Source organism: Passer domesticus, chromosome 1 (genome assembly GCF_036417665.1).
Source record: "Passer domesticus isolate bPasDom1 chromosome 1, bPasDom1.hap1, whole genome shotgun sequence".
NCBI classification, from domain to species: Eukaryota; Metazoa; Chordata; class Aves; order Passeriformes; family Passeridae; genus Passer; species Passer domesticus.
The window spans coordinates 1727638-1755271 of record NC_087474.1 but is presented as its reverse complement, the minus strand read 5'-3'; the positions used below and the strand labels follow the sequence as shown (position 1 = coordinate 1755271).

Sequence of the window (27634 nt, the reverse complement as noted above, 5' to 3'; positions counted from 1 at the left end):
ACTCAAGTGGAAAAACCTTTTGTATCTGACAGCTCATTTAAAGGTGCTGCCTGGGTTGCAAACTGCCTGCTGTCCCCTTGCCAAATGGGAAAGCAGATGGAAAATTTAGAGCTTCCTGGATTGTTCAAAGCCAGGTTGGATGGGGCTTGGAGCAACCTGGTTTGGTAGAAGGTGTTCCTGCCCATGGCAGGAGGTAGGAATGAGGTGATGTGTAAGATCTCCTCTAATCCAAACCATTCTGGGATTCTATAAAAACTGTGTGTCACATTTTGGTTGCCATCCTGAAGAACTAGGACTGACCTTCACAAGTGTGGAGTGACCCTCTGCAGGCAAGTTCTTCACCACTGACTATGGCAAGCAAAGGCATCCTGGACCTGGGAGGTTTTCTAGGAGCATTCAAGGAACACAGACTATCCAGCAACCCAAGCTGGGAAAAGGCTGAAGAGCCTGGCAAGAACCAGGCTGCTGGTGGGTCACTGTACAGGAAAACTGAGCTGGACTGTAATTAGAGTTGGAGTAGGTCCCCCAGGGGATCCGAGGCAGCCTGACATGCTCATCTTGTAGGGAGGGGTTTCCACTACTACTACAAATGGCACGTCTGAGTAAACCCCACGGTGAGCACAAACCCAGATGTGATTAAAGCCTGGAGGGTGAGACAGGGGATTGGCAGTCACTGACCCAGAGCACGGGAATGGATCCCTTACATCACTGTGAAACCAGGACTGCCAGGAGCCTTAGGGATCTGGTGCATCCCAGCTGCCCCTCAACCAGCTGATGCCTTGTGAAGGCTGACCTAGAACAGAGACTAGATGGAGCTAAAGAATAAAGTAAGGATTTATTAGCAGGCTTCAATAGATCCACCTTGGGCAGCACAAGAGCCCAGCCAGGGCTGCAACTCCAGGTGAACTTAAAACGTTTACTAAATAGACAACCTGTCACAGGGTCTAACACTTTTATAAGTTTTGCTTCATTAGCATATTGGAGCCAATTGTCCCATTCCAGCTGCAGCCCCTGCAGTCCCATCCTGCTTGTTTTTCTCTCTCCAGCCCACGGGGTTTGTGTTCTTGGGCTGAGATTTGGATCATTTGTCCTTGGTGCCCAGCTGGAGCAGGAATTGTTTTGTCTCCCTGCTCTGTACAGAGCTCACAATGCCCTGATATGAAGCCCAGACCCACACACTAAAGCAGCACAGAATCTGAAAAATATAAAAGCTAAAACCTGAGCCATCACAGCCAGTTCTGCCTCATCCACCCCTGCCTGGCACCTCTATACTGCCCTTCCTAAGAACTGTGTCCCCAGGTCATCTATTAAAGTGCACAAGCCCTTTCCACCAGGAGAGCTTTATTCACACCTAACACACTCCCCTGCAGCAGTTTGGAGGCAGAAGTTTTTGTTCAAACTCCCACCCCAGTTCAAGGGTGTGTCCTTGCAGGCACGTCCACCCTGGTGAGAACCACAGCCACCCACCTTTGACAGTGACCAGCACAGAGCTGTAGGTCTGCCCCGCCAGGTTGGAGGCCGTGCAGGTGTACAGCCCGTTGTCCGTCTGCTTGCAGAAGAGAATCTTCAGCACAAAGTTCTCCTGGTCATCCTCGTAGATGACGTGCCGCCGGCCTTCCGAAATGACCTCGTTGTCCTTCTTCCACACAATCACGGGCTTGGGCTCGCCCGTCACGTAGCAGCTCAGCTTGGCGTGCTTGCCCTCCGTCACGCTGCAGGTGCGCGTCAGCGCCCCGAACGTGGCGTTGCGGGCCCCTTTGGTCAGCCCCGCCGCCCGCTCGTAGTCCCGGGACAGGCTGAGCCCGATGCTGGACAGCCCCTCCACCGCGGAGTAGGGCTGGGCAGAGGCCGAGTCCAGGGTCCCGTGGGAGGTGTCCATCTTCCTGATCTCCTCCCGCCTCTTCTGCAGGTGGGACAGCAAGGAGGCCGTCTTGCCGCCGGTGCTGTCGCTGCCCGGGTTGGAGGAGCCGTGCGTTTCCACCACCAGCGCGGCCGAGGCGCTGGCGGAGCCAATGAGGTTCTCTGCCCGGCAGGTGTAGGTGCCACTGTCCCCCAGCTGGGCACACTGGATGGTGAGAGCGTTGGACTCCCCAGCGGACTCGATCTGGAAGCGTCCAGCGTCCGCTTTGTTCCTCAGGTATCTCCCGTCCTTCTCCCAGTTCACCGAGAGGGGAGGGCTGCCCTGGACTTTGCATTTGAACATGGCGTCTTCTCCCAAGGTTACTTTGATGTTGGACGGTTTCTGGATGAAGTAAGGAGCTGACTCTGTGACTGTGGTCTCCTCTCCCACTTTGATGCTGACAGCAGCAAAAGCCTCCCCGATGGTGTTCTTGGCCCGGCAGATGTACTGGCCGCTGTCCTCCAGGCTCAGGTCGTAGATGGTCAGCCGGTACAAATCCCCATCCTCTGTGGTTTTAAACCTTCCCCCAGACTGGACTGGAAGTTTATCCTTTTCCCAGCTCACCACTGGGATGGGGTTTCCAATGATCTGGCAGCTCAGGGTGGCATCCTTCCCCACAGACACCATGAAGGCCTTGGGCCGGGTCAGGAAGCGTGGGACCCCACTGAGCGAGCTGAAATCCATCCTGGCTTCCCTCCTGCAGGGGGACAGAGAAAAGTGTCAGCACAGAGCAGGGCAGAGCATGCAGCCAAAGAATCACTGCACTCCTGTGGTGTCAGGGTGTTTGCCACCTGGAACCCCCATGTTTTCAATGCCCTTCCCATTACGAGTGAAAAGGCCTTGGAATATTATTGGTCTTGAGGATTTCTTATATTTGAGGTTAACAAACTGCTGCATAAGGCAGCTCGCTCCCCCACAGAGCCTCTGGGCAAAACAGAATTCTCTGGGCTGTTCATACAGCAGGGACATGATGATGCCTTTCATCTGTGGCACTCAGAAAGTGACCTGCACTACAGCTGTGAGACAGATGGGCTGGTTCTGCAGCCACGGGGAACAAACTGGACACCACATTCTGAGAGATGGGTCTGCCCATCAGGATACTGCCTCCATCTCAAAATTTGGGTTGGAAGGGACCTGGAAGATCACCTCATTCCAACCCTCTGCCATGGGTAGGGATGCCACCTCCCAGGCCAGGTTTTCCATGAAGATTTGAGTGCACCATTTCTCTTCAAGCTGTTTAACCTCTTTGGCCTCATGCTGCCAGGCCCCTCTGTCCTGGCAGCTCCTGTCTGACCATAGGAATGGTCCTACTCCAGGTGAGCACATCCCTGCTTTTTCACCTTCAAAATGCTGCACACAGCAGAAGGACCAGGGCTCTGGGTGCTGTAACTCAGAAAGGAAATAAAACCCAGTCAGTGAGACAGAAATATCCTTCTTAATCCTGTAGCGGTTTGGCTTCCCTGCTGGCCACACACCCACCCACTCTCTCACCCAATGGCAGGTGCTCTCACCATCTCCAGCAGAAATCAATAGGAGCAGGCCAAAACCCTGCTTTAATTTCTTAAATCACCATTTCTCCATCCTCTTCCAGCTCCTGTTAGTGCATTTTTGTTAATGCACAAATCATTGATGGCATCAGGGACTGAGGGTTGGATCAACCTGCTGCATGACCTTGGGAAAAATCACTTCTTTTCCCAATTTCTTGTCTCACCTCCCACTTCATATCAAGACAGGGATGGGCTAGCAAATAACTGTGTGCTTGCAATGTACTTGCTGAGGTAAATGAAAAATTGTGCATGAAAATTAATAACAGATTACAAATTTAATTCAATTTATGCTGCTGGGGATTGGAAAATAGAAGTTACCATTAAATCCATATACTGGAAAAGGGATGTTGCAAAAATACAAAATGGTATTTGTTATGAGAGCCCAGGAAACTGTTGGAAAACTGCCTCAGGCACAGGGTGGAATTCTTGGGGTTGTCCTGAGCAAGGCCAGGAGCTGGACTCAATGGTCTTTGTGGGTCCCTTTCAGCTCAGGATATTCTGTGATTTTGGGATCATTATTATAATTCCAGATAGTATAGCTGAGCCAAACTTCAAACTTCATCTGGGTCACAGACCTAAGGCAAAACCAAATGTAATCTTTCTACATTTAACAGAAAATATGCACCATGTCCTGCCCTATCCTCTGTCTCACTCCAAAGAACACACAAAATGACAAGGAGCAATCAAAGACTTTTCCTTTTAGATGACATCGATCCTTTCTAAGTTAATTCAATTTTGGCTGCTTTTGTTTCCTGGTATTGAGCAAATTTCATTATTGTGCCGCAGATCTTTAGAAAATAGAGAAACAAGTTTCAAGCATTAAATCTGAGTGGGAGGAGGGGAAAAGTAACAGGGAAAATTTACTTTCAGTAAATGCTAAGAGGGTAAAGAATTATTTACTTGCAGTCATCAGTGCTATGACCAACTGACTTTCTGTCAAGTGGCCACCTTCAATACACAGATCTCTTTTTCTCTTGGTCTCAAACTAGTCTAGAAATCGGTGAATTAGTTTCAACTTCTCTGGACCCTCTTACTACCTCCAGCCTCTGCCCTCAGCTGAGCTTTAAAATGTGTTTTCCAGAAACGCTTGTGCAGCTGCAAGCAGAGAAGCTGCATGAATGGTTAGAAGGGGCAGATAGGAGCCTGGGGCTTGAGCCAAAGTACACTGAAGTCAGTGGAAATTTCCACTGAAGTCAATTGATTGACAATCAGAGTCTCCTGCTCATTTGGGGAAGGACCATTTCAGTGCTCAGAAGGAGATGCTGAGGCTCAGCTCAACTCTGGAGAGCCCAGCAGGACCATTCACTGCATTAACTAAGAGTTAACAATCAAAATACAGACTCAGAGCTCAATGTCCTAATATTTCCCTGCCATTATCTTGAATTTCAGGCTGCACTGTGCCATCAAAGCACTAGGATTCACCTTCAGAAGACACTGCCACGTCTCACCCTTCCTGGGTTCCTAGTGTGTCCAACAGATGCATCACTGACTTATTTCCAGCTTTGTAGTGTCAAAAAGAGCAGAAAAATAGAGTTGCTTCACTTCTCCATCAAACTGGGCTCGGCATAACATGGACAAGTGCCTGGAGCACTGAGGTGGCTACAGAGACACGAGAGGAGCTGCTTGGGAGGCAGCCAGGGGTTCCCCTCAACCCACCTGTGTGCTGCTTCCATAGCTGGGCCCCAGGACACCTTTCTGGGCCTGGAGGAGCAGGGTGAGGGCTCTCACAGGAGCAGGAATGCTGCCCACTTCCTCAAGTGCATCCTTCTCTCCCTGCTAAGCTGTGCCCAAACACACCCCAGATGCTGCCTGGTACCTCTGAGAGTCAGGAACAGCCAAAAAAACAGTCAAAAACCAGTCAGGAACAGTCAAAAAACACCACACACCTGTTGGTTTTGCTCCTGAACTGGTGCAGCAAATCCATCCAAGTGGCCTCAAGGTCCAGCCTCCCTCTCCCACGGCTCCCAAAAACTCATCTGGTGTTTGCAACTCCTCCCCATCCAGTACAAGATCCACAGACCTCCTAGTGTGGGGTGAAAACCCACATCCCCTGCTCTTACCAACACCTCCAGCAGCTTTCACCATGTGCCCTCACACTTTAAGGTTTTTTACACCAATATAAATGGCCAGAATAAAACCCAGGGATCGGTGAAAACCATGTGTGCTCATCATTATTTTAGATATTTTTCTAACATGGAAAGAAAAAACAGGGTTTATTCCTTGCTCTGCTGCTGGCTTGCTTTTATAATTATGAGATAGACACTCCAGCTCTCGTATCTTTAGTCCTCATCTGAAAAAGAGGGGGGGAAAACTTGTTTTATGGGCGTGGAGAGCATGAAATGTAGTTAGAGGCATGAAATCCTAACCTGCAGCAAGGATGAGGCTGTGTATGTATCTAACACATCTAACAAGTTAGGCTGCACAAGATAAATTACATTAAATTTAAATGAAATGGGATAAATTTAAATTCAATGGGATAAATTACATTATCCCATTTCAAATGGAATAAAACACATCACACTGGATTATGATGATAAATAGATTTAGGAGTCAGGAGAGGACAGACTTGTGAATGTACTGAAAGGACAAGATTTAATACTGCTACTGTGTAACTTGTCAATTAACTTATTCAATAATTACTCTGATTTAAATTATTTACATGTTCATTCAAACTTCACAAAGCCCAGTAAGTCTGAAACTTAAAAAAAAAAATAGTAACTCTCTGCAAGTGCCAGGACAGCTCCCTTGGAAGCAACAGGACCAGCAACAAAGCATGAATAAACCTAGTCAATGCAAATGCCCTTTCCAATAAATCTCAGACATTTGCCAGTGTCACATTTCCCCATGTAATCCCTCTGTGATTAATCATTTGCAGCAGAGATCACATTCCCATCTGGGGCATTTCTGAGCACGCCAAAGGCAAACTGGCAGCACTTATAATTTTGCTTATGTCTTTATTCATTCGGATTTTCCCCAGTTTGTGTTTGGGGAAGGAGGCAGGACTGCACGGAGCTGTCAGATAAATAAATAAATCACTGCCCTGGAGCCAACATGCAGCTGGTCCAGGCCTCCTGCCCACTCCTGTGCCACCCCTGCCAGTGCTTCCCATGGGCAGGGGAATGAGTGCCTTGCAGTGGGAACCACCAGAGAGCTGTCCAGTTCCTGCTGGAGTGCTCAGAAGTGGAACTCATCAGGAGGTGGAGAGTCCCCATAGTGGTGCCACCAAATCCCAGAATGGTTTGGGTTGGAAGGGACCTTAAAGACCCTTGGTCCACCCTCCTTTTCCATCCCCGCCATGGCAGAGACACCTTCCACCATCCCAGGGTGCTCCAACCCAGCCTGGGACAGTTCCAGGGATCCAGGGGCAGCCACAGCTGCTCTGGGCACCCTGTGCCAGGACCTCACCACCCTCAGAATAAAGAATTTCTTCCTAATATCCAACCCAACCCCGCCCTCTGGCAGTGGGAAGCCATTCCCCCTTATCCTTTCACCCCATCCCTTGTCCCCAGTCCCTCTCCAGTTCTCCTGGAGCACCTTTAAGCCCTGGAAGAGGCTCTGAGCTCTCCCTGGACCCTTCTCTCCTCCAGGCTGGACAGCCTCAGCTCTCCCAGCCTGGCTCCATCCCAGCCTCCTGGGATTCACTGCTGATCTGCACCTGGAAAACCTTCCACAGCCTCTGAGAAGGCAGAGGTGCCTCCACAGTGAGCTGTCCCCCAGGCTGTCAGCAGCCTGTGGTGAAGGTCTTGGTGTGAGAGAGGACAGGGGGAACAGCCATTCCCTGTCCAAGCCTTTCAATTCAAGGATTAGAAAGAGAATCCTGTCCACCAGGACTCAGGGCAAAGAGCAAAAAGCACAATGCAATCCATCCCATAAAACATTCCCAGGACAAGGGTGGCCACGAGTAGCAAAATTGGAGACTTTGGGGACATAAACCTCAGAGATCACCAAGATCCAAACACAGATCAGAAGCACAGAAGTTCTCTCAACACCACATTAAGCCCCATCACGACCCTGTTTGTTCATTTCCTCAATCCTCTTTTACCCTTTCTTTGTCAAAAATACGTTGATTTGAGGTATTTTTCTTGTCTTTGGAGTTTATGTTTCCTGAACTTCCTCTGCAATGTTAAATTCTAATCCTCTCACTCCTTTTCCTGCCAGGAAATGCAGGATTTACAGGGAACCTCCTGTCTCTGAATCCTGAGCTTTCAAAGAACACCACTGAAAATGAAAGCTCCAGATAAAAATCAAGGCAGCACCGGTATTACTGCAGTTTACATGGCTTATCTGCTTGTATTGTTCCATCTAAAAACATCAGGAAATGGAATCCGTGGGTGGGAAGGGAAGTCAAAGAGTTGTTAAATGGGAAGTTTGGGTTTCCTTTGATGTTTAAAGCCCTGCTGAGGGAAAAGAGCACTGACCCAGCTGCCCTCCCACTTCCAGCGGCCTCCCAGGGAACGGACAACTTTGGAATAGCACAAGTGTTGGGTGTCAGCTGCAGGCTGGGTGACATCAGCCGGGCTCTGGTGGGTGCCTGAGAGCCGTCCCAGCAGACAGGGAGCTCTGGGGGTGAAATGCACACCAGCACACCCAGTGCTGCCCGTTCCACCCCTAAATCAGGGCTCAGAGCTCTAATCCGGGGAGGCGGGATTTATCCCCTTCCACCGGAGCAGGAACGGTATCTGTGCCTCAGGAGCTGGGCTCAGGGCTTAGCTTGGGCTACTCTGAATTCCTCTTCAGTGAGGGAGAAGCGATTTTGGCATGTCCAAAGGTCACTGGATGAGCAGATGGGAGAGATTTTTGTGGGGGATCCGTCGCTGGGGGTGTCGGACACCGGGAACCCGCGGCGCACGAAGCCCTTTGCAAGGAGCTTCTAACTGGACTCAGAGTAAGGCTTGTCTGCATTCCCTCCCATCCACAGCCTTCATCCTAAGCCAAAATCCATGGGAGATGTTGAGGGAAAGCTCCTGGCAGGTCAGGGGCTGACATGGTGTTAAACATGGTGAGCAGGCCTCAGGGAAAAGGAGAAGCTCGAGACAATTCTGACCTTCAGGGTAGGGATAAAATGCACCAAGTGCCTCAGAGGGACCTGCATCCCCTCGTGCTCCCCCTGTTAATCCCTTATCAATAACCTGGGTGTTCCCAATGATTGGTAGCAAACAAGGGTTCAAATGTTTAGAGAATTCCAACAAGGAGCAAGAACAAATCACGTGGTTTGTGCACGTCACTGGGCAAGAGAGTCAGACACCTTCCAGCCACCTTAGCAGCACACACCTCATAAAAATCACAACAGATTCAAGCCACTTAAGTGATTTATATGGTTAAAACACATTTTACCTTTCTTCTCTACAGAGGCAAAACTTTCTTAGATATCTCATCCCACTTTCAACCACCTGGCCTGAAACCATTTTCCATCAACTCTCTAACAGCTCCAAGAAACTCCATGCAGGGAAGAAATTTCATCCTCCTTGGGTTTTACTGCAACATGGGAACTTCACTTCGCATCCCACTCTTGATGGAGCTACAAAACCACCCCTGAAACTCCCAGAGGCCTAAAAGTGCACAGAGCAGCCCCTCAGGACTCCAAAGCAGCCACTTTTCCTTCTATTTTTCTGAGCCTCCCAAGGCTGCTCTGACAATAGCAAAAGGCCAAAGCACCAGGGCACATTGTGATGCTCACTCCTGTTCTGTGGGGCTGAGAATAAAGGAGACAAATGCACAGAAAACACACAAATTCTGGGGTTTCCACCCAGAAGACAGAAAAGGAGCGATGAAAATATAGAAACTTCATCAAGAATTTCACCCAACTGCATTTTGCTTTACACACAGGCCTGGAGAGAAGCACCTGTGGCTGAATCCAGAAAAAAAACCAGACTTGCAAAGCTAGAAACGCTCCTGCTTTAGCCCATGTGATTTCCTACACGAGGGAGTTGCAGGATCACAGCTCCCATATGGACAAAGAATTCCCTTGGTGACAATCAGCCGTGGCTCCGACCTAAGCCCTTGTATTTTAACAAGTGGACGTCATTGTCATTACAGTCACTCCACCCCATTGAGCTGTAGGGCCCAAAATAGCCTCAGCTGTCGAGCTCCATCTCTGCCTATCTCCCCTCAGAACCATTTGGAGAAATGGGAGGAGGGTGGGGGGCTGCAGAGTGAACCTGTATTGACACCAGAGAGGAGCTCAGAGGGGAAAAAAGTCCTGGCTGAAGAGAAAAACTGCGCTGAGATGATGCCCTGGAAATAAAGCTTTTTGAAACATTCCTTTCTGCCACCTCTCCATGTGTCTCCCAGGCTCTCCATGCCCAGTGGTGTCTCAGATTTGGGGACAAAGTGTATCAAGTTGAGTCTACAGCTCTAAACCTGATTTTTTTGCACTTTCCTCCTCTGGAGACTCAGAAGTAATTAAGCAGAACAATCCACATTTGGCTCAGAGCAAAGGAAGGATGGATTTATCACCTGCAAATTCAGCTCCATCCCCAAATATGTTTAATTAAAAAAAAAACATCCTCAGGCATGGCACAAAAACAACCTCACCCCTCCCTCATCTACCAATGACCTTCTCCACTTCCTGCTGGACACCAGCATCCCCAAATCCACCTCTCCTTAGCTGAAGGTTTCAGTCTTACCTGGAGTCTTGTCTGAGTCTGAGGAGGACAAATCCCTGGGCAGAGGAAGAAAAAGCCGATTCCTACTGAGATGAAAGGAGGGGGAAGAGGGAAAAGGGGAACAGAGGACATGGGGAGACCATGTTGGCTTGGGTTCCCCCCCCCTTTCCCCTCCAGGAAATAAAACAGAAACCCCAGCGAGGGCAGGACGCGCGGCAGAAGGTCCCCCCAAGTCCCCCTGCAGTGGCTCTGCTGCCCAGGGTTAGGCTGTGCCACCCCCCTGACCCTCCTCTGGGTTGTCCTCCTCCAGTCAAATCGCTGACGTGCTTCTCCTTCCCTCCACAGCCCAGCTCCAAAATAGCTCTGGGTGTCATTTACCGGGGAGATTAAATTTCCTGCAGCACACAGGCGAAAGGGCAGCGCTGTGGGGACTCGCTGCCACAGCCCAGCAACAGCAGGGGGCAAAAACCCCATCGGGAGAGGGTGTTTGGGTGGGGGACAAGGTGGATCAGAGCCTTTCCTCGAGGGTCCATCCCACAGCCAAGTGCTGAATGTGACGTGGGGACTCGGGAACGGGCAGCTGCTGAATTATCAGTGCTGCACACTGGACAGGAATTCTGTCCCAAAGGCATCAAATCAATAATAGGTTTATTTATAACCTCCCAGGCAGGAGCTGTTACAATGGCAAATCAACAGCAAATTCATAATCCTAAGTGTTTCTCTGCCCCTTCACCTTGTATATACATATATATGTTATATGAGGTTACGTATATATATAGGTTATATATGGGGTTTATGTTTTCCCACCTTTTTGCCTCATGAATACAAACTGTGTGCAAAAATCACCCGAGCTGCCAATCCATCACATCTCAGAGGCTCAAGACCATAATTTCTATGTTTACAAGTCAAATATCTAGTTTTTAAAAACAATTTCTTTGGCCTCCACGCCAATTCTTATTGGCAATCACAGTATTTTAAATTTAAAACTAATTTATGCTAATGGTCAAAGAGCTACAACAGAGCCCAGCAGGCTCCCCCACAACCACTTCAGCTCTGTGCAAATATCAGGAGTGAACGGCAAGATATGCTTATTTTTGGCAGTAAACAAAGCAGATAAGGTGCTGCATAGCCCAAGGCTCTGAAGACACAGTGATAGGTTCTGTTAAATCACTTTTCAGGGCATAAAACCACCAACCAGGGCAGCAAAAGGGAGTTTTATCTGGTAGTTTTGAAAGCAGGGCTTGAAGAGAATCACAGAATTCCAGAATGGTTTAGGGTGGAAGGGAGCTTAAAGATCATCTTGTTTCATTCCCCAGGAATTGTCCAAGGCCAGGCTGGACAGGGATTGGAGCAATTTGGGATAGTTGGAGGTGTCCTTACCCATGTAGGGGGTGGAATGAGATGAGGTTTAAGGTCCCTCACAGCCCAAACTATTCTGTGATTCTGTCTGAATTAATAACAAGATTACAGGATTGAGGAGAAAAAAAGATTTAAGGTGCTACCTGAACGCCTTGTGCATTGGCTTAGGGACATTATCCAATGGCCAGCTCTGTGAAAAACTCATCCCCTCTTCGAGCACAGTGCCCACTGTGCTCATTCTTCCCTCTCTTCTGAAGGTGGATTAAAGTTTTAGCTGCAGGACTTAGAGAGGCTTCCCAAAGACACAGGAATGTGCCCAGGGTGTGTTAGCAACAGCTCTCAGCAGGATTCTCTTTGACTCAGCAGGATTTGATTTCTGACCAGGCACTGCCACACAAACTGGACATCAGCAGATTCCAAGGTCTGCCCCAGCTGATGTTTCAGGTTTTAGCTTTTATATTTTCAGGTTCTGTGCTGCTTTAGTGTGTGGGTCTGAGCTTCACATCAGGGCATGGTGAGCTCTCTGCACAGAGCAGGGAGACAAAACAATTCCTGCTCCAGCTGGGCACCAAGGACAAATGATCCCAATCTCAGCCCAGGAGCACAAACCCCGTGGGCTGCAGAGAGAAAAACAAGCAGGATGGGACTGCAGGGGCTGCAGCTGGGATTGGACACTGACCTGCAATGTGCACATGGAGCAGAGCTGAGCCCAGGGAGAGACCCCGGCAGCGCTCGTGCATTTTGGGACCATTTGGGTTCATCTTGGGTGCAGCCCTGGCTGGGCTCTGGTGCTGCCCAAGGTGGATCCATGGAGGAGATCCTTTGAATAAATCCCTGCTTTATTCTTTAGCTCCATTTACTCTCTGTTCTAGGGCAGCCTGCACAAGGCATCACAGCTGTTAATTTGGAATAATCCAGTGTCCATTTGGAGCAAACCAAAGGAAATTTGCTGTTCCCCAGCCCACCATGTCACCACCTTCCATTTCCCTGCTCTATGCAATTGCCAGAGGCACCAGGTGGATTTTTATGGGATTAAACAAGCAGTGCATTTCCTTTAACATCTTGGTGACTTTGAGGAAGACCTCAGAGACTTTATGACCTCCACCTTGGAGTTTTTTTGGTAAAGGATGTACCAAAAAGTGTAATGTATGTACCAGAAGCGCAAAGTGACTCCACCAATGCCGCTGCCAGGGTTTAGAAACAATTTCAGGGAAGAAGTTTTCCCCAATATTCAAACTAAACCTCCCTTGGCCCAGCCTGAGGCCGTTCCCTCTCCTCCTGTCCCTGTTCCCTGGGAGCAGAGCCCAAACCCCCCGGCTGTCCCCTCCTGGCAGGAGCTGTGCAGAGCCACAAGGTCCCCCCTGAGCCTCCTTTGCTCCTGCTTTTTTTGCCCTAATTCTCTTGACATAAGTTGGATTATCTGAGCTACCCCTACAAGTCACTAACAATTAAGAAGCGAAAAATATCTCCAGTGCCAATGAGCTATTAACTTATTCAGGAACTACAGCTTGTCATGGGTTTAAAATAAAGGAGCATCTTAAAGTGATGAGCTAATCAAAGTTCCAGCCTATAGAGAGAACAGTGAAAGGCTTGAACAACACCCTGAATTTGGATGAAGACAAATAAAATGTCATCAGGCACAACACTAGTCCCTTCCTCTTTGAAATAAAAACTGAAAGTTTTCTTAAATATGTTTTCTCCCCACAACAAACATCAGGAAGATGTGCTTGAAACAGAAACTTGTGCAGTTTTAAAACACAGAAAAATCTTTCCTTGCCCTTGAAAACTGTGTCATGGAGCTCCAAACCTGCCTATCTGAGCAGTTCAGTTGGAAATAAAAGGATGCCAAACAGAATTAACCAGAGTTTACAGGCACCAAAACAAGCTGTGTTTGGGCTTTCTCCAAGAAATCAATTTAAATTATTTGAATTATAATAAATAACAAGGCCTGAGGCGTTACATCTCATCCTCTGAACAATGAGATTTTTTGCATAAAAAGGCATGTTTTTGTAAAAAAAAAAAAAAATATTATTCCTGCTTCTCTCTGTGGGAGAATTTAATTTGATTTTTCCCCATTGAAACTGCACAAAAATTTAAAAGCTGACACAATTTATTTCTCCTCAGTATGTTTACTTAGATTTTACAACTAAAAAATCCTTGTGTGTTGTCTCCCAATGTAGCATATTGTCAGAAAAAGAAAATTAAGTAAAAATCAATGTTAATAAAAACTTCATGCAGAAATAAGTTACAGAAAACGAGATTTTTTTTTTTCCTACCACATTTAATTCTGATGGGAAGAGCACCTAATTCTGAATTAAACCTCACAAGAAATTCCTTAAGGCACATCTACCTACAAGGATGTATCTACAAGGGAACACATTCCCCTAAAAAGTTTACTTATATCTGGCAATGTTAATTGAGAAAGTCATGGAGGACACAGAAAATTAATATAGAGAGGCAAATTATGTATTACATTGATTTAAAAACAAACAGAGGAACTGGGTTAATTTTTCTTCACTCCTAACTGGATTATTTTTTTCTTAAAATGCATTTTTTTTAGACTTTCAGGACAAAAAAAAAATGAACAAACAAGGCTGAAGTGACACATCTTGCCAAGGCTTCAAAAAAAAACTTATAAATGTTCCTTTTTATTTTATGCTTTCCTGAGCTTCTCTGCTCTCAGCATTAAACCTTTTTCTATATTGCTAATAAAATACCTACATTTAAAAATTCCTGCTGTGATTTAACCCTGTATATCTCAAACATTTTGTCAGGATGACTGCAGATGTTGGAAGAGTGAACACATTTCTGCATCCCATTATGGAGTTTTGCCCATTTCAAAATAACTGAGCAGTTGCTGATCCCAAATCCACCTTTGCTTCTCAAAGCTGCACCTGAGCAGCATTTTCCTGGCATTAAGAACTAGACTGAAAAAATAAAAATTAAAAAAAAAAAAACCAAACAAACAAAAAAAAACCAAAAAAACCCCCCAAAAAAAACCTAAATGAAAGGTTAAAAAGCCATTTCCTGAATTTTGGGTTGGTGGCTCAAGGGACTCTGTCAAAATCAAATTTTCAGTAAAAATATGGCAAAATCTGTGTGGTTCTTTTGGGCCAATCCTTCCATTTTGACATTAAACCTACAATAACAACACAGTAAATAAAGCTCTGCACCACAATCCAAAATTGTCTACAGGTCTCTCACAGGAGAGAGTGCCCAGTTTATTTCCTACAGGATGAAAAAAATAATTTCATGCTGGTAGAAATGTACATTTTACAACTTCTTTTGCACTGAGGGCAGTGTAATTGCCATAGAAAACACCACACTTGGTATAAAAATGGGGTTTTGCCCACAGAAGATGTGGATGGACTCCCCTGAAAGGGTTCAAGGCCAGGTTGGATTGGGCTCTGAGCAACCTGAGAAATAGTTCCATTAAAAAACAAACTAAATAAACAATCACAGCACAAAGCAAACAAAAACCCACAAACAAACAAAAAAGAACATAAAAAACCCAAATCAAACAAACAAACAAACACAGAAAAAATTTAAAAATATCCAAAAAACCCAACCAACCCACCCGAAACAAAAAATACAGAGAATCCCAGAGTGGGTTGGGTTGGAAAGAACCCAAACAACCTGAGAAATAGTTCTATTAAAAAACCCCAAACAAATAAACAATCACAGTACAAAGCAAACAAAAACCCCAAGAAAACAAAACAACAACAAGAAAAAAGCAAAACAAGCACTGGAAAAAAAAAATTACCCAAAAAACCTACCCAAAACAAAAAAAAAAAAATACCCCAAAAAAACCCAACCATCCAACCAACCCAAAACAAAAAACAACAAACACAAAACCCCAACAGAGAATCCCAGAGTGGTTTGGGTTGGAAAGGACCCTAAAAACCTCATTTTCCACCCCTTCTTTCCACCCTCCACTACCCCAGGTTGCTCCAAGCCCCATCCAGCCTTCCCCATGTTAAAAAACCACTCAGCCAAGAGCAGGACACCAGGAGCCTGTGGCTGATTTCCCTTTTGAAATGCCTTTTACTCAAGCAATTTCATCTTTTTCAGAGAGTTACCTGCACAGAATGTCCATTTTTAGGCACTAAAGCAGAACCACAGGCTCTCCATGGTCTCACTCACCCATCCCTACCCGGGTTCCAGCCAAGGAAGGTGTGTCAGCACGGATAAAACAGGATCATTCCCTCATCCCAGACACTGCCCAGAGACTCAGCTCATCCCACTCTTTCTGCCTCACCCTTCATCATCACCATGAGGAGCCCCTGAGGGAGCTGGGGGTGCTCAGCCTGGAGAAAAGGAGACTCAGGGCTGCCCTCCTCACTCTGCACAGCTCCTGAAAGGTGCCTGTGCTCAGCTGGGGCTGGGCTCTGTCTGCAGCAGCACTGACACAACCAGAGCACACAGCCTGCAGCTGCACCCAGGGAAATACAGGCTGGATATCAGGAAAAAGTTTTTCACAGAAAGAGTGATAAAGTTCTGGAATGGCTGCCTGGGGAGGTGGTGCAGTCCCCATCACTGGGTGTGTTTAACAAAGCCTGGATGTGGCACTGGGTGCCAGGGTTGAGTTGAGCTGTTGGGGCTGGGTTGGACTCGATGGTCTTGAAAGTCTCTCCCAACTTGGCCATTCTGGGAATCAGCAAAGAAATCATTTCCCTTTTTGCCATTACCCACCCCACGAGCAGTGGCAGTGACTGCTTTACCCAAAAATAAAGATTTCATGGCCACATTGTTATTGGGTGAGTTCTGCTTTCCAGGGAATTCCAAACTCAGTGCACATCCTGTTTGTGACTCACCTTGGAGAAGCCAAAAGAGTTGTTTGAGCTCTAAATTCTTCCAGCACCCCTGAGGGATCAATCCCAGTATAATCCAACCAATCCCAGTACAATCCAAGCAGCAGCAGTGCCTCTGTGAAAAGCTGAATCTGTCAGAGATGTGACATTCTCATCAAAGGGGCTTTAAAGACTGATACACACTGACACTGATTCCTTGATACATGAAGGAAAAATTGGATAAAAGGCTGACAACCAGGTAGCTTTTATTAATAAAACTATTTTTAATACTTTACTTGCATGAAAATGACTTTGATTTTTTTTTACATTAATAAAACTATCTTAAATATTTTAATTGCATGAAAATGACCTTAAATTATTTTTTTTCCATTATTTGAACTTAAATTTTTTTTTTTGCTTGGATTGTTCTTTTTTGGTGGGATTTTTTTTTGGGTTTTTTTTTTCCATTACTCTCTGGAAGGCAGACAAAGATCCCTCAGGAAAGAGAGAAGGAGCAAGCACCAAGGTTTTTATTCAAGTGGGCTCTCCTTAAAGGGCCACATTCATCTAATTATGGATATTTATATAATTATTTATACAACTACTGACTGTAGTCAGTGTCACTCACAGATCTTTAGTGTGATTACCTCCCAACAGGATGCACATCCACACCTGAAAAATACAAAGTGCTTGCACAATGGATTTATAATCCAAGAAAGGCAATTTCTTTCCACATCACAACAGAATTCAGCCCTTAAATGTCCTCAAGTGGAGCACAAATCAATCATTTACAAGATGATTAAGCACCCAGGAAAGCTTTCACTCACACACATTTACACCCCAGAACAGCTTTGCTTCACAAGTGCTGCCAGAAGTTGTCTTTAAAATCTAACTTGGACACTCAGCCTGAATTTTGAAGTGATTCTGATTAAAGCAAAATGTAACTTGGCTTGTGATCAATGATGCTTCTGCTGAACAGAGGGAAAAGAGTTCTCTCAGCTTAGCAGTGGCTTCAGCTGAGCTGCACCCACCCTGGGACAGAAAGAGCTGCACAAACGGGTCAAAAACAGCAAAAAAAAAACGAGACAAGAACGGCAAAAAAAATGGGACAAATGTAGGAACCCAGGACATTCCTCTGACTGCCCTGGAGGACTCGAGACCCTGGCAAGGAGCTCAGAGACCTTGGCACTGAGTCAAAAACACCAGTGCCTTTGATTTTAGCCCATGGAGAAAACTACCAGCTTTGTGTGAGGATTTACAAGCCACAAGAGTTTGAGTAGAATAATGGTGAATTTGTCACTGGGTGAAAAAAAGTAGAATTTTGGGGTTTTAGAATGGGGATTCAAGAGGCAAGATAGAGGAATTTGTGTGTGTCCCATCCTTCCTCTCCTTCTTGTCCTCCATCTTCTGCTGGGATGGTGACACTTTTGGATTGGTTCAGAGTAGAGACAGACTGTCTGACATAGGTGAGAGGTATTGGAAAATTATTGTAAATAAAGCACACGTAGTTCTTAGGATAAAATGTTAACACCACCCCAAGGGCAGGCACGGTGCCACAGCCAGACCTGCAGGACAGATCTCAGCTGGTCAGGGAAAGAAAGTTACAGATAAGAGAAAATAAACAACCTTGAAAAGCAGAACCGACGAATCTTGACTTCTTCTTGGGTCACAGGGCTGGGAAAAAGAGACTTTCTAACACCTCGGGGTCATCTCAACCCCAGAGACCCCATCAGACAAGAACAGCACAAACATCACTGCTGAGGGCTGAGAGGGGGACTTGGGACAAGGACCTGCTCTGGGAGAAAAAGGGGAATGGCTCCAGATTGGAAGGGAGCAGGTTGAGATGGGATTTTGGGAAGGAATTCTCAGAGGGTGCTGAGGCCCTGGCACAGGTTCTCAGAGAAGCTGTGGATTCCTGGATTCCTGGAAGTGTCCAAGGCCAGGTTGGACAGGGCTTGGAGCTGCCTGGGATGGTGGAAGGTGTCCCTGCCATGGCAGGGAGTGGGATGGGATAATTTTTAATGTCCCTTCCAACCCAAACCATTCTGGGATTTCATGATCTGCAAGAAGAGTGGAGTGACTGACTTTGTGTGTCGGAACCCAGGACATCTCTCTGGATGCCCTGGATGTCTCAAAGCCCTGGCAGGGGCTCGGAGACCCTGGCAGGAAGCCAAAGACAGCTGGAAATTCGATCTTAATTCATGGAGCAAATTGCCAACCTTATATGAAGAATTACAGGCCACAAAAGTTTAAGTAGCAATCACAGGGTGAAGGGAAAAATTTTGGAGCACTGTACAGGGGTGTTTTGTATGTTGCACAGGGGGGTTTGGAATCCTGTACATGGGGGTCAGGAGTCCCAAGATGGAGGGATTTGGGCGTGCCCTGTCCTTCTTCTTTCTTCTCCTTGGCATCCATGTTCAGGATGATGTTGGCATGTGTGGATTGGTTCATGGTGAAGGTGCACTTGCTAACAAGTAGCTTTCACTATAAAAGACACAACCGCCCCGTGGGCGGGAGAGAGTGCCCTTGGCTGTCTTGCTGATCAGACCTCGGCTGGACAGACAGAAAAACTTTGTAGATAAGGAACAATAAACTCAACTGAAGACCTAAAAGCAAGAGTCCAGACTCCTTCTTCAAAAGCACAGTCTGCCCAGAACCACCTTTTCCCGTGCTGGGGCAGAGACAACTGACAGCCGACCCCAGCATCTGTGAAGGTTTGTGAAGGCTGAACAACCACCCGAGTGTGAATTCCAGATACTCCTCCATGTCTGTTTCTTCCTGGTGACACCATTCATTTGAGCACCCTGATAAAAAACCTTGACATAAGCCAGACAGATTTTATTTCCCCCATTCATAGATGTGACTTCCTCTGTTCAATCCCTCTTAAAGAGCTGTTTGTTCTTCCAGACACTGAATTTTAATGGAATTCCCTGGAGCCTTTGCAGTGCCAGGGATCTACCAGGATAACAAATCCATCTTTTCCATTAAAATCTCATTTACAAAAGGTCAGACATCTGTTGAAAATTGATTTATGGATTCCAGAATGATGAAAGCAACACCCCACCAATTCAACCAATCCTCTAAACCCACTCATTTCTGTTTAAACTTCTGATCCCTCATCACCTGTCTTATTTTTCAAATCTAAGTGATTCCAGTCCCTCCTGCTCTGGGGGAAATCCCCGAGCTCCCAGGGTCACACTGGCACAATTATATTGATTAAACTCCAGCAGACCTTGAGTTCTTCCCTATTTGCTTCAAGAATGGACAAGCCACCCTGAAACCCCTGAAGAACAAAAGGAACTCTGTGATTCACCAGGTTCTGGAGCACAGCAAGAAGAGAGATCAGGAACAGCTCCTGGGAGGGGGATGCTGGGTTATTCCCTTTTCTGACCCAGAGCTGGGGCAACTGAGAGGAGTTTTAAACACTTTTATTCCATTTTCAGTCTCATGAGAAGGGTGAGACAATGCAGATGTTATCATTCACACCATCACAATCAGAAGCCAACTATTTCCTAATTACAATACATTATAAGTGTTTCTTGGCCTATCAGCTTTAGCCACACCATGCTGAAAATGCCTCAAAGCCAATCAGCTAAAATTACCCCTCGTGGGTCTTATTACAATGTATTTGTCATAGCTCTATTTCTCCAAAGGATCCAGTCTTATTTGCAAGGCCATCCTTTGAAGCTTGTCCCTGGTTCCATTTCTCTCTCAGCAATGTCTGTCCATTCCATGGCATTTCCAAGTCAGCATTTCTCACCTCAAGGTTTGCACACAGATGCACACACTGTGTGAGCCTTCTGTCAGGCTTGGAGAATTCCCTACAAACCCATTCCCCACAGGAGGAAACTGTGGATTTACAGCAGAGGAGGAACTGAAGAACTGGGAATGCAACAGAGCCTGAGATTCAAAGCTCACCAGGGGACACTGCATCTTCTAATTATTGATGAGATTATTGATTATTTCAGGCCAGGCTGGGCAGGGCTTGGAGCAGCCTGGGACAGTGGGAGGTGTCCCTGCCATGGCAGGGGTGGAACAAGCTGAGCTTTAAGATCCCTCCCACCCCAAACCAGTCTGGGATTTAACCAAGGGACTTCTCACAGCTCTGAAACCCATCTACATCTCCCAAACCAACATTTGTCAGCAAAGCTAAAGATCTGTGTTGTCATAAATTCTAAGTCAGAATGTCCCCACAGCTCCTTCAGTCATGGCCTACCCAAGGCACAAAGATCTGGGAATTCTGTACCACAAGCAGCAGCAGAACTTTTTTCCCCCCAATTTATTTAAACTCCCTGCTTTTGCAACCCAACACTCTTAAATTAAATATTTATCTGATTCATCAGCTCCAAATCCAAGGTCTCCTCAGTAAGTGGAGGGAGCTGGTACTGTGGAAATCCAGATTTTATTTTTTATATGGCACTATTATTCAAATCAGAACAGCGCTCCTGAATTTCACAGCTCCACAAAGCCCAGCCCATCACACAAACGTGGATTTAAAACACTTTTGATTAATATTATTTAAAAACCAACGTAAAACACTGAATGTGACCAGACTGATTTGGGAGGAACACATTTCCCTGTGCCTGCTTTCCAAATCATCTCCAGTGGCAGGCTGCCAGCACACCCCACTAAAATAGCTGCATTTATTCCATCACAGGTGCTTTGGAACGAGTATCAAAGCAACCAAGCTGCAGTCAAATAAAAGCAGAGATGCCCCCCAGGGCAGGGATGTTTCTCTCATGATCTGCTCTGGAAATCCCCTTCTCTCTGCAAAAGGAGGAAAAAAGAGGAGGCTTCTTGGCAGGGTCTCCAAAATTCATTTATAAAGCATGTGTCCAGTCAGCAGCAACAGCAGGAACCTGCTCAGAAGGGATAATTTGGGATATTTGATGTGTACAGCTCAGCTGAAGATGGAAACACCTCAAAATTACATCTTTAGGTTATCCAAAGCACCATTTTATAACATTTTATAAGTTTTATAACTTCTCCATCAATGAAAAACAATCCTATCAATTTTTTTTTTCTGCCCGTCACCAGGAAAGAAAGAAAACATACTTTTAAAGTTTTAAACTCTAAAGCAAGGAACTTTTCCCAGTCAAGGTTTAGAACATCACACTCAACTCCACAGGACAAACCAAATTCTGTTGTTACCTGTGCGATTCTTGTGCTTCTTCAGATCTCTGCCAACAAAACCAGACCTGGGTCAGTTGTCAATTTATTTTGAGAAAAATGCTAAATTCATCCCAATTCCCCCATAACATCCCTTGAAGTCCTCAGTAAACCCTTCCCTTAATTCTCAACTACCTGATGCAAATCTGAATTTTTGGTGTGATCCAAGAGATCCCTCAGCCCCAAGTTCAACACCTGCCCAAACTTCCCCCTCTTCCAGAATCAAGGCAACAAAACCAGTCACAAAAAACACAAAGGATTTTAATTTCTGTCATGAACACAGAACAGGTCTTCTCAAGGCAGAATTACCAAACTGAAATTCAGCAGCTGGGAAACAGTGTGAGTTGATCTGAACAAGCTGTCACCATTTATTAGGGACATCCACACAACACAGGTGATTATTTAAATAAAAGGAATCAAACCACACACACAGAAAATACCAGAAAATTACACTGGCCATGACTTATTACAGAATTCTCCTATTTCTGAAGGCTCTCACACACGTGACACAAACCCCAGCAGTTCAGCACAGGTGGACATAACAAGGCATCCTGGTGTTCCACAATAAAAAAATAAAATAAACTAAAAGCAAAAGCAAATTAAATTCCCAAGTTAAGGTGCACAACACCCTGTGGCATCAGATACATCTGTGAAGGGCAATTTTAAGGATGTTACACAAGAGGTAGAAGTAAGATTTTTGCAGCGTTCAAACATCCACAGTTGTTTTACAGAAACATTTAAATAAGCCTAAATTGATGAATGATTAAAATCTTGCATTATCAACAAGGTTTTTTTAAGCTGAGTCATAATTTCACGTATTTTTGTTGGGCCCAACCAAACTGTCCTTCAGTAATATTTCACTATCAGGGTAAAATGGAGTATTTTAAGGAAATGAGTTTGACCAACACACAGGCAAATGATACACTTCAGACACCAAACAGTAATATTAAAATATAGACACTATTCATCTTTGTATATCTGTCATAAAAATAAAAGGAAACTTATTTTTCCCATCTATATATTGGAAACAGCCTAATTCTGTGAAAAAACTATGCTCATTAAGTTACTATTGTGCATAAACAAGTTGTGTTTTATTCAGTAAAAAACAAAGCAATCTTTGTCTGGCAATGATTTTTACTCTGATTTAGTCTCTCTCTAACCAGTGCTTTTTTTTTTAAATACACTATATGCAAATATTTTCCTTTTTAAAGCTCATTTGGCAACAAGCAAAGAGGATTTATAACTCTAGTTCCTCAATTTGTTTAGAAGTTGCTCCTAATCCAATATATTTTCAGTCTCTAACAGCACAAACATGTACATTAAACACATTATTTTGCACCTTTGATTACAGTATTGCTAATGAAGAAAAATAAGGATCTTCCATTCTACAGCACTGATAAATTTGCTTGGCAAAGTTATTCTTTGATTTTAGAAAATTACAAAGCATTTCTCTACCAAAAAAATAACTGATAAAAAAACCAGACATCTCAAGTGCTACAAATCAAATAAAAAAAAAATCCCAAAAAGTGCTGGTGAGTGCCATGGACAAACTGCACGGGGAATAATAAATCAAGGTCCCAGCATGGTTAAGGCTCTATTTCCCTTGAAGCAGAACAGGAGAAAACAAGGTGCAAAAATTCCCAGAAACCCCCCAGTTCCTGCAGCAGGTGCATTCCTCAGCTTTAAGAGAAATCCAAATTATCCAGGCTCATTCCAAGAATCCTTATGAAGGAGGCTGGGAGCTCATCCTTTTTATCAAAAAACCCTCCAGAGTTTTTTGATAAAAAGTTCAAGGTGAGCCACTGAGCTTGTGTTTAATGAGCTCCTGAACTCAAGGCAAAGCAACAAAGCCAAATTGAGACAGAAATCCCTTAAAAGCTGTGGAAGCAGGACCACCCCCAGCTCTTCAGCACCCCAGTTGTTCAAAAATAATAATTAAAATATATATTCCACAGCCAACTGCCCTCATATTGACTGATGGGAAGTGCTCCCTGCTCCTGTTCAATCCACAAACACTAAATAATCAATAACTCTAAGTTTTTCCACTTTACGACTCCATTAGGAAAAAATAAATGAATAAATCTGTAGCAGACTGTGGCCATAAAGAATTTAACTCTTCATTTTGCAGCTAGGAGCACATACTCTGCCACAGAAATAAAGATATAAAGAACAAAATCCCCAAAGCCCACTGCTTTGGGCTGTGCCACCACGCAGCATTTGTGAAAATTGCAGCTCTCCATCAAAGAATGGGCCAAAAAAAAGAAAAATAATTCCAATACCCAGCTTCCAAAGCAGGTAAAACCAGAATTTTTTTTTTAAATAAACATATAGGCTTAAGGTGTGTTTGTTGCATAATTTTTACAGTATTTCAACAAAACAAAAATCCAACTTCCTGCAGAATCAGAGACTTAATGGTGACTCAGTAAATATCCCACAGAGCCAAGGGGGATTCTGGCACTGCAGGAAAAACAGACATGAGCCACAGCCAAACCCACCTTGTGCTCAGCTCTCCTTGCTCTTTGCCACCTCCCAAGTCTAGAAAAGCTGAGCTTAAATCCTGCCAGGAGAGGAGCTGATGCTTCAAGTCCCTTCAAGCCCTCCTGACCATGGAAGGCAAAAGAAGAGAATTCCCCACTGGAATTTGGGCTCCTTCCTTCTTCAAGCTCTCTTTTCCTCATTTTTATCCCCCCCAAAAAGGGGCTGCAGGTCAAGGACAATGCCAGGAAGTTGGGCTCTGGAAAAGTGCAAAAACCTGGGGTGTCCCCACACTTCTCTGCCAACAGAAATCCCTCACCAAAGCCTCTCACTCACCAAATCCCCACCTTAAAACATTGATTTCCTTCAAAAGAAATACCCATAAGAGACTTACACGATCCAGAGCAGCAATTCTAAGGCAAATCATTCCCAAATTTCACATACCCAGGTACAGACAAAAATATTGGTGGTGGTGGTAAATTCCAGCAGCAAACAAAAAAAAAAAATTCAGTTTGGAAAGGATAAAAATGCAATAGCAGCAGTTTGGGACTTAAAGTCACCCACTCCTGAAAAGGCCACAGCAAGACAAGCAGCATGAACTTAAATAACCTCCCTGCATGCTGCTCCAATGGGAATAACAAATTAATACCAATTTCTGAGTTTTAGTTTATGTAAATAGCATCAGGGCAACTTAACTGCCAGAGGGACCCTGTGGGTACAGAAAAACAGAGGTACAAAACCTATGCCCAGAAAAAAAAAAAAAGAAAATCAAAAAATAAAGTAAAAATAAATAATTAAGAGTTCTTCCCTGCTGCTGGGCTCCTTTCTGGGAATTAATAAGGATGAATCACCAAAAACCTTCAGTTATTTGCACAGAATACAGAAATAATTGTAATTATTAAGTCTATGTTGTACTGGACTATGAATTTGGGATTTGAAAGCATTAAAGATTGAGTAACAACTATCAAAAAGCACCCTGATAATAATCCTGACTCAAAAAGGGACAACTATATGTTCCATTTATTTAAACTGGAGCAATCCAGTGTTCCTGCCACCAGGACTGGCTACAATTCTGCCACCTTCTTCAGCTCACCCCCAAAATTTAAAAAGTATAAATCAAAACAGGGAAAAAACCCCCAAATAATAAATCTCATAAAAGCTGAGTGGAAGGATGGAGGTGGGGAAAAACAGGGAATAAACTGAATTTTACCTGATAGCTTCTCAAAATGAGGAGGGAAAGGGACATTTTTTTTTCCTCTCTCTAAACATCAAACCTAACTCCAAACCAAAACCACCTCTTTGGCTTAAATGTGACCCAAAATTTCAATCCTGCTTCCCTGAAGTCAGTAAAATGTGAATACAATTACTCCCCTAAAGCCACAAGCATTATACTTGTGCTTATTCACACCCAAAACTCAGTGCAAGACTTGCAGAATCTGCACCTTGCTGCCAAATTAAACACCAGGCAGCAAAAATGATGTTCTGACTGACAGAGCTGCTGCAACTCCAGGTGTTATCTTACAAAATAAAGTGGGGTTTTTTTCCCTTAAAGTGCAAAAAGTTTTGTAATAAAACAACAGAAGTCGAGCATTCTGAAATTAGGAATTGATGGCATAACTCATTCTAGGTCTGATGCTGTCCATAACCAAGGAATTTAAAGAAAAGGGCACTAAAAAATTAAACTTAATTAATAAATAAATATTATTATCAATAAAATCTTATTTTTGTTTGAAGAGCTGGAGTTTTTGTGAAGAAAAGTGAGCGAGGCCAAGTGAAACAGGAGCATTTGTAGGGTGGGAGCACCTGACCTGGGCACAGGATCCAGGGGGACATTCCAGAGCCTCAAAGCTCCTTCAGGAACCCAGCCTGCAGCAGCTCCCGAGTGCAATTAACATAATTAACAACATGAGTTGATTGCAGCCACGTGGAACCCCTTAAAATGCATTTTTTTTAAACTGAAATTAGGATCAGAAGTGACCACACAGCTGTTTAACACTCTGGAAAAATCAGATTGTTAAAAGGCACATTAACTATGAGCTAATTAAGATCATTAATTAACACATGAGCAGTACAATAAGAACCAATTATACCCTAAACATTCACCACTACGAAACAACTCTGGTTGTGTAAACAGAAAAAAAACCCCAAGATCCAGACTCTGAAATTCTGATTTCCTGTCAGCACAGTGATGGTAAATTAATTTTAATTTGGGTAATTAAACCCCCAAATCACCCAGGAACTGAAATACTGCAAACTCCACTTTTAAGCTGTGGAGCACAATCAGTTTCACAAATGCAGATTGAACCTTCTTAAATTACTTTGTGCAAATAAATTCCATGTACACAGAGAAAATACACTAAAATAACTCTGGCACCTGTTTTTTAGCCTAAGGTTTGAAATCATCTTTAAGTGAAATTCACTTTCTTTAGGGGAAAAAACATGATTTTGCTAAACTAATTATCTGATTTCTATCTACTTTTGTTTTTAAACTTCACTCAGTGGATTACAACGAGGCCTGGGTAAATTTTAGCTACAAATCTCCAAGCCCCAATAGAGTTAAGGATGACACTACTGAGACAAAATCTGCTCTAGAAAAATCCACAGATCCAGAACTACACAACTGCATTTGGAACAATTTTGCAAGTACAATATCTATGAGAACAGCTCTATGATTACCCACAAAAATGTCAAATTTGACACTGAACACCACATAACATAAAATCTTCATTTTTGTCCTTCAAATTTTGTTTATATCCCCAACTTGATTCACTTTTAACCCAAGAACTGCTCTCCAAAGCTGTTCATTAATATCCTGATACTCAAGAACCTTAATTATTAGTACATGTTAGGAGACTGTGGAACAGTAAGACAGTTGTTAAAGCATTAAAATATTCCTAAATGCCCTAAGATCACAGCTTGAATTAATTATTCTTTACTAGTTTTCACTCTGAACAACCACACTCTGATTGTCTAAGCCACACAATGGAGACTAATTAACAGCAATTAAATATATTAAACCTTCCACACCAAAAAAATAATCAGTGAAAGAGCTTTGGTAACCTAGTACATAATTAGCTTTGTGTAAATATTTTGCAAACATCCCTCTCCCAAAAAATCCCTATATACCACGTGTATATTTATATAATAATATACAGAGTTCCTGAGTAAATCATTAAATCTGATTATTTGGAAGATTTGGCAAAATATTTAACTTCATATTACTAAAATAGATTTTTTTAAAAATAAACATTCAATGAAGACATTAAAATAAATATGGAATGTGTCTGAAAAACATTATAGTACCATGAACATATATTAGAAACAAATAAGTTTTTTTATATAAGTGCATACTATGTTATATTGTTACTGGTTTTAAACCCACTGAGGAACCAATAAATCTAATTTCTAATCCTGAGCAAGTTTTCTATCACCTGCTAATGAGCATTTCCATGCAGTTCACACTGCAAAGCTACAAAAATCCACTTTTTTAGTGGAAAAACCAAAGTGAACACTTCTATGGAAAGGCTCAGCTCACACTGGTTTTGCTGGAAACTGAACTGGCAACACAAAACTCTCTCACAACCAGCACTGGACACTGATTATCCCTGTCAAACAGAGACAACCTGTCCCAAAAAACACCACCACAGCAGCGTGGATTGCTCTGACACAGTGATGGGGTGCAAACCACTCAGTGATCACTTTGGCTCTGGAAAGAGCTACACACGGTGCAAAAAATGAAAATATAACAAACCCTGACTGACTATTGAGTACCTTTAAATATCCTAAATT

The 27634-nt window shown here is 44.2% G+C and overlaps 1 protein-coding gene across 1 annotated transcript in view; it reads right to left on the bottom strand.

The window, feature by feature from the left end:
- Positions 1-27634, bottom strand: part of OBSCN (obscurin, cytoskeletal calmodulin and titin-interacting RhoGEF) — a 198831-nt gene that overhangs the window by 169693 nt on the left and 1504 nt on the right. The window contains exon 2 of the mRNA XM_064416433.1: positions 1468-2597. Within this exon, the coding sequence (XP_064272503.1) occupies positions 1468-2584 (1117 nt within the window). The 5' untranslated portion in view covers positions 2585-2597. The remainder of the gene's footprint in view (positions 1-1467; positions 2598-27634) is intronic.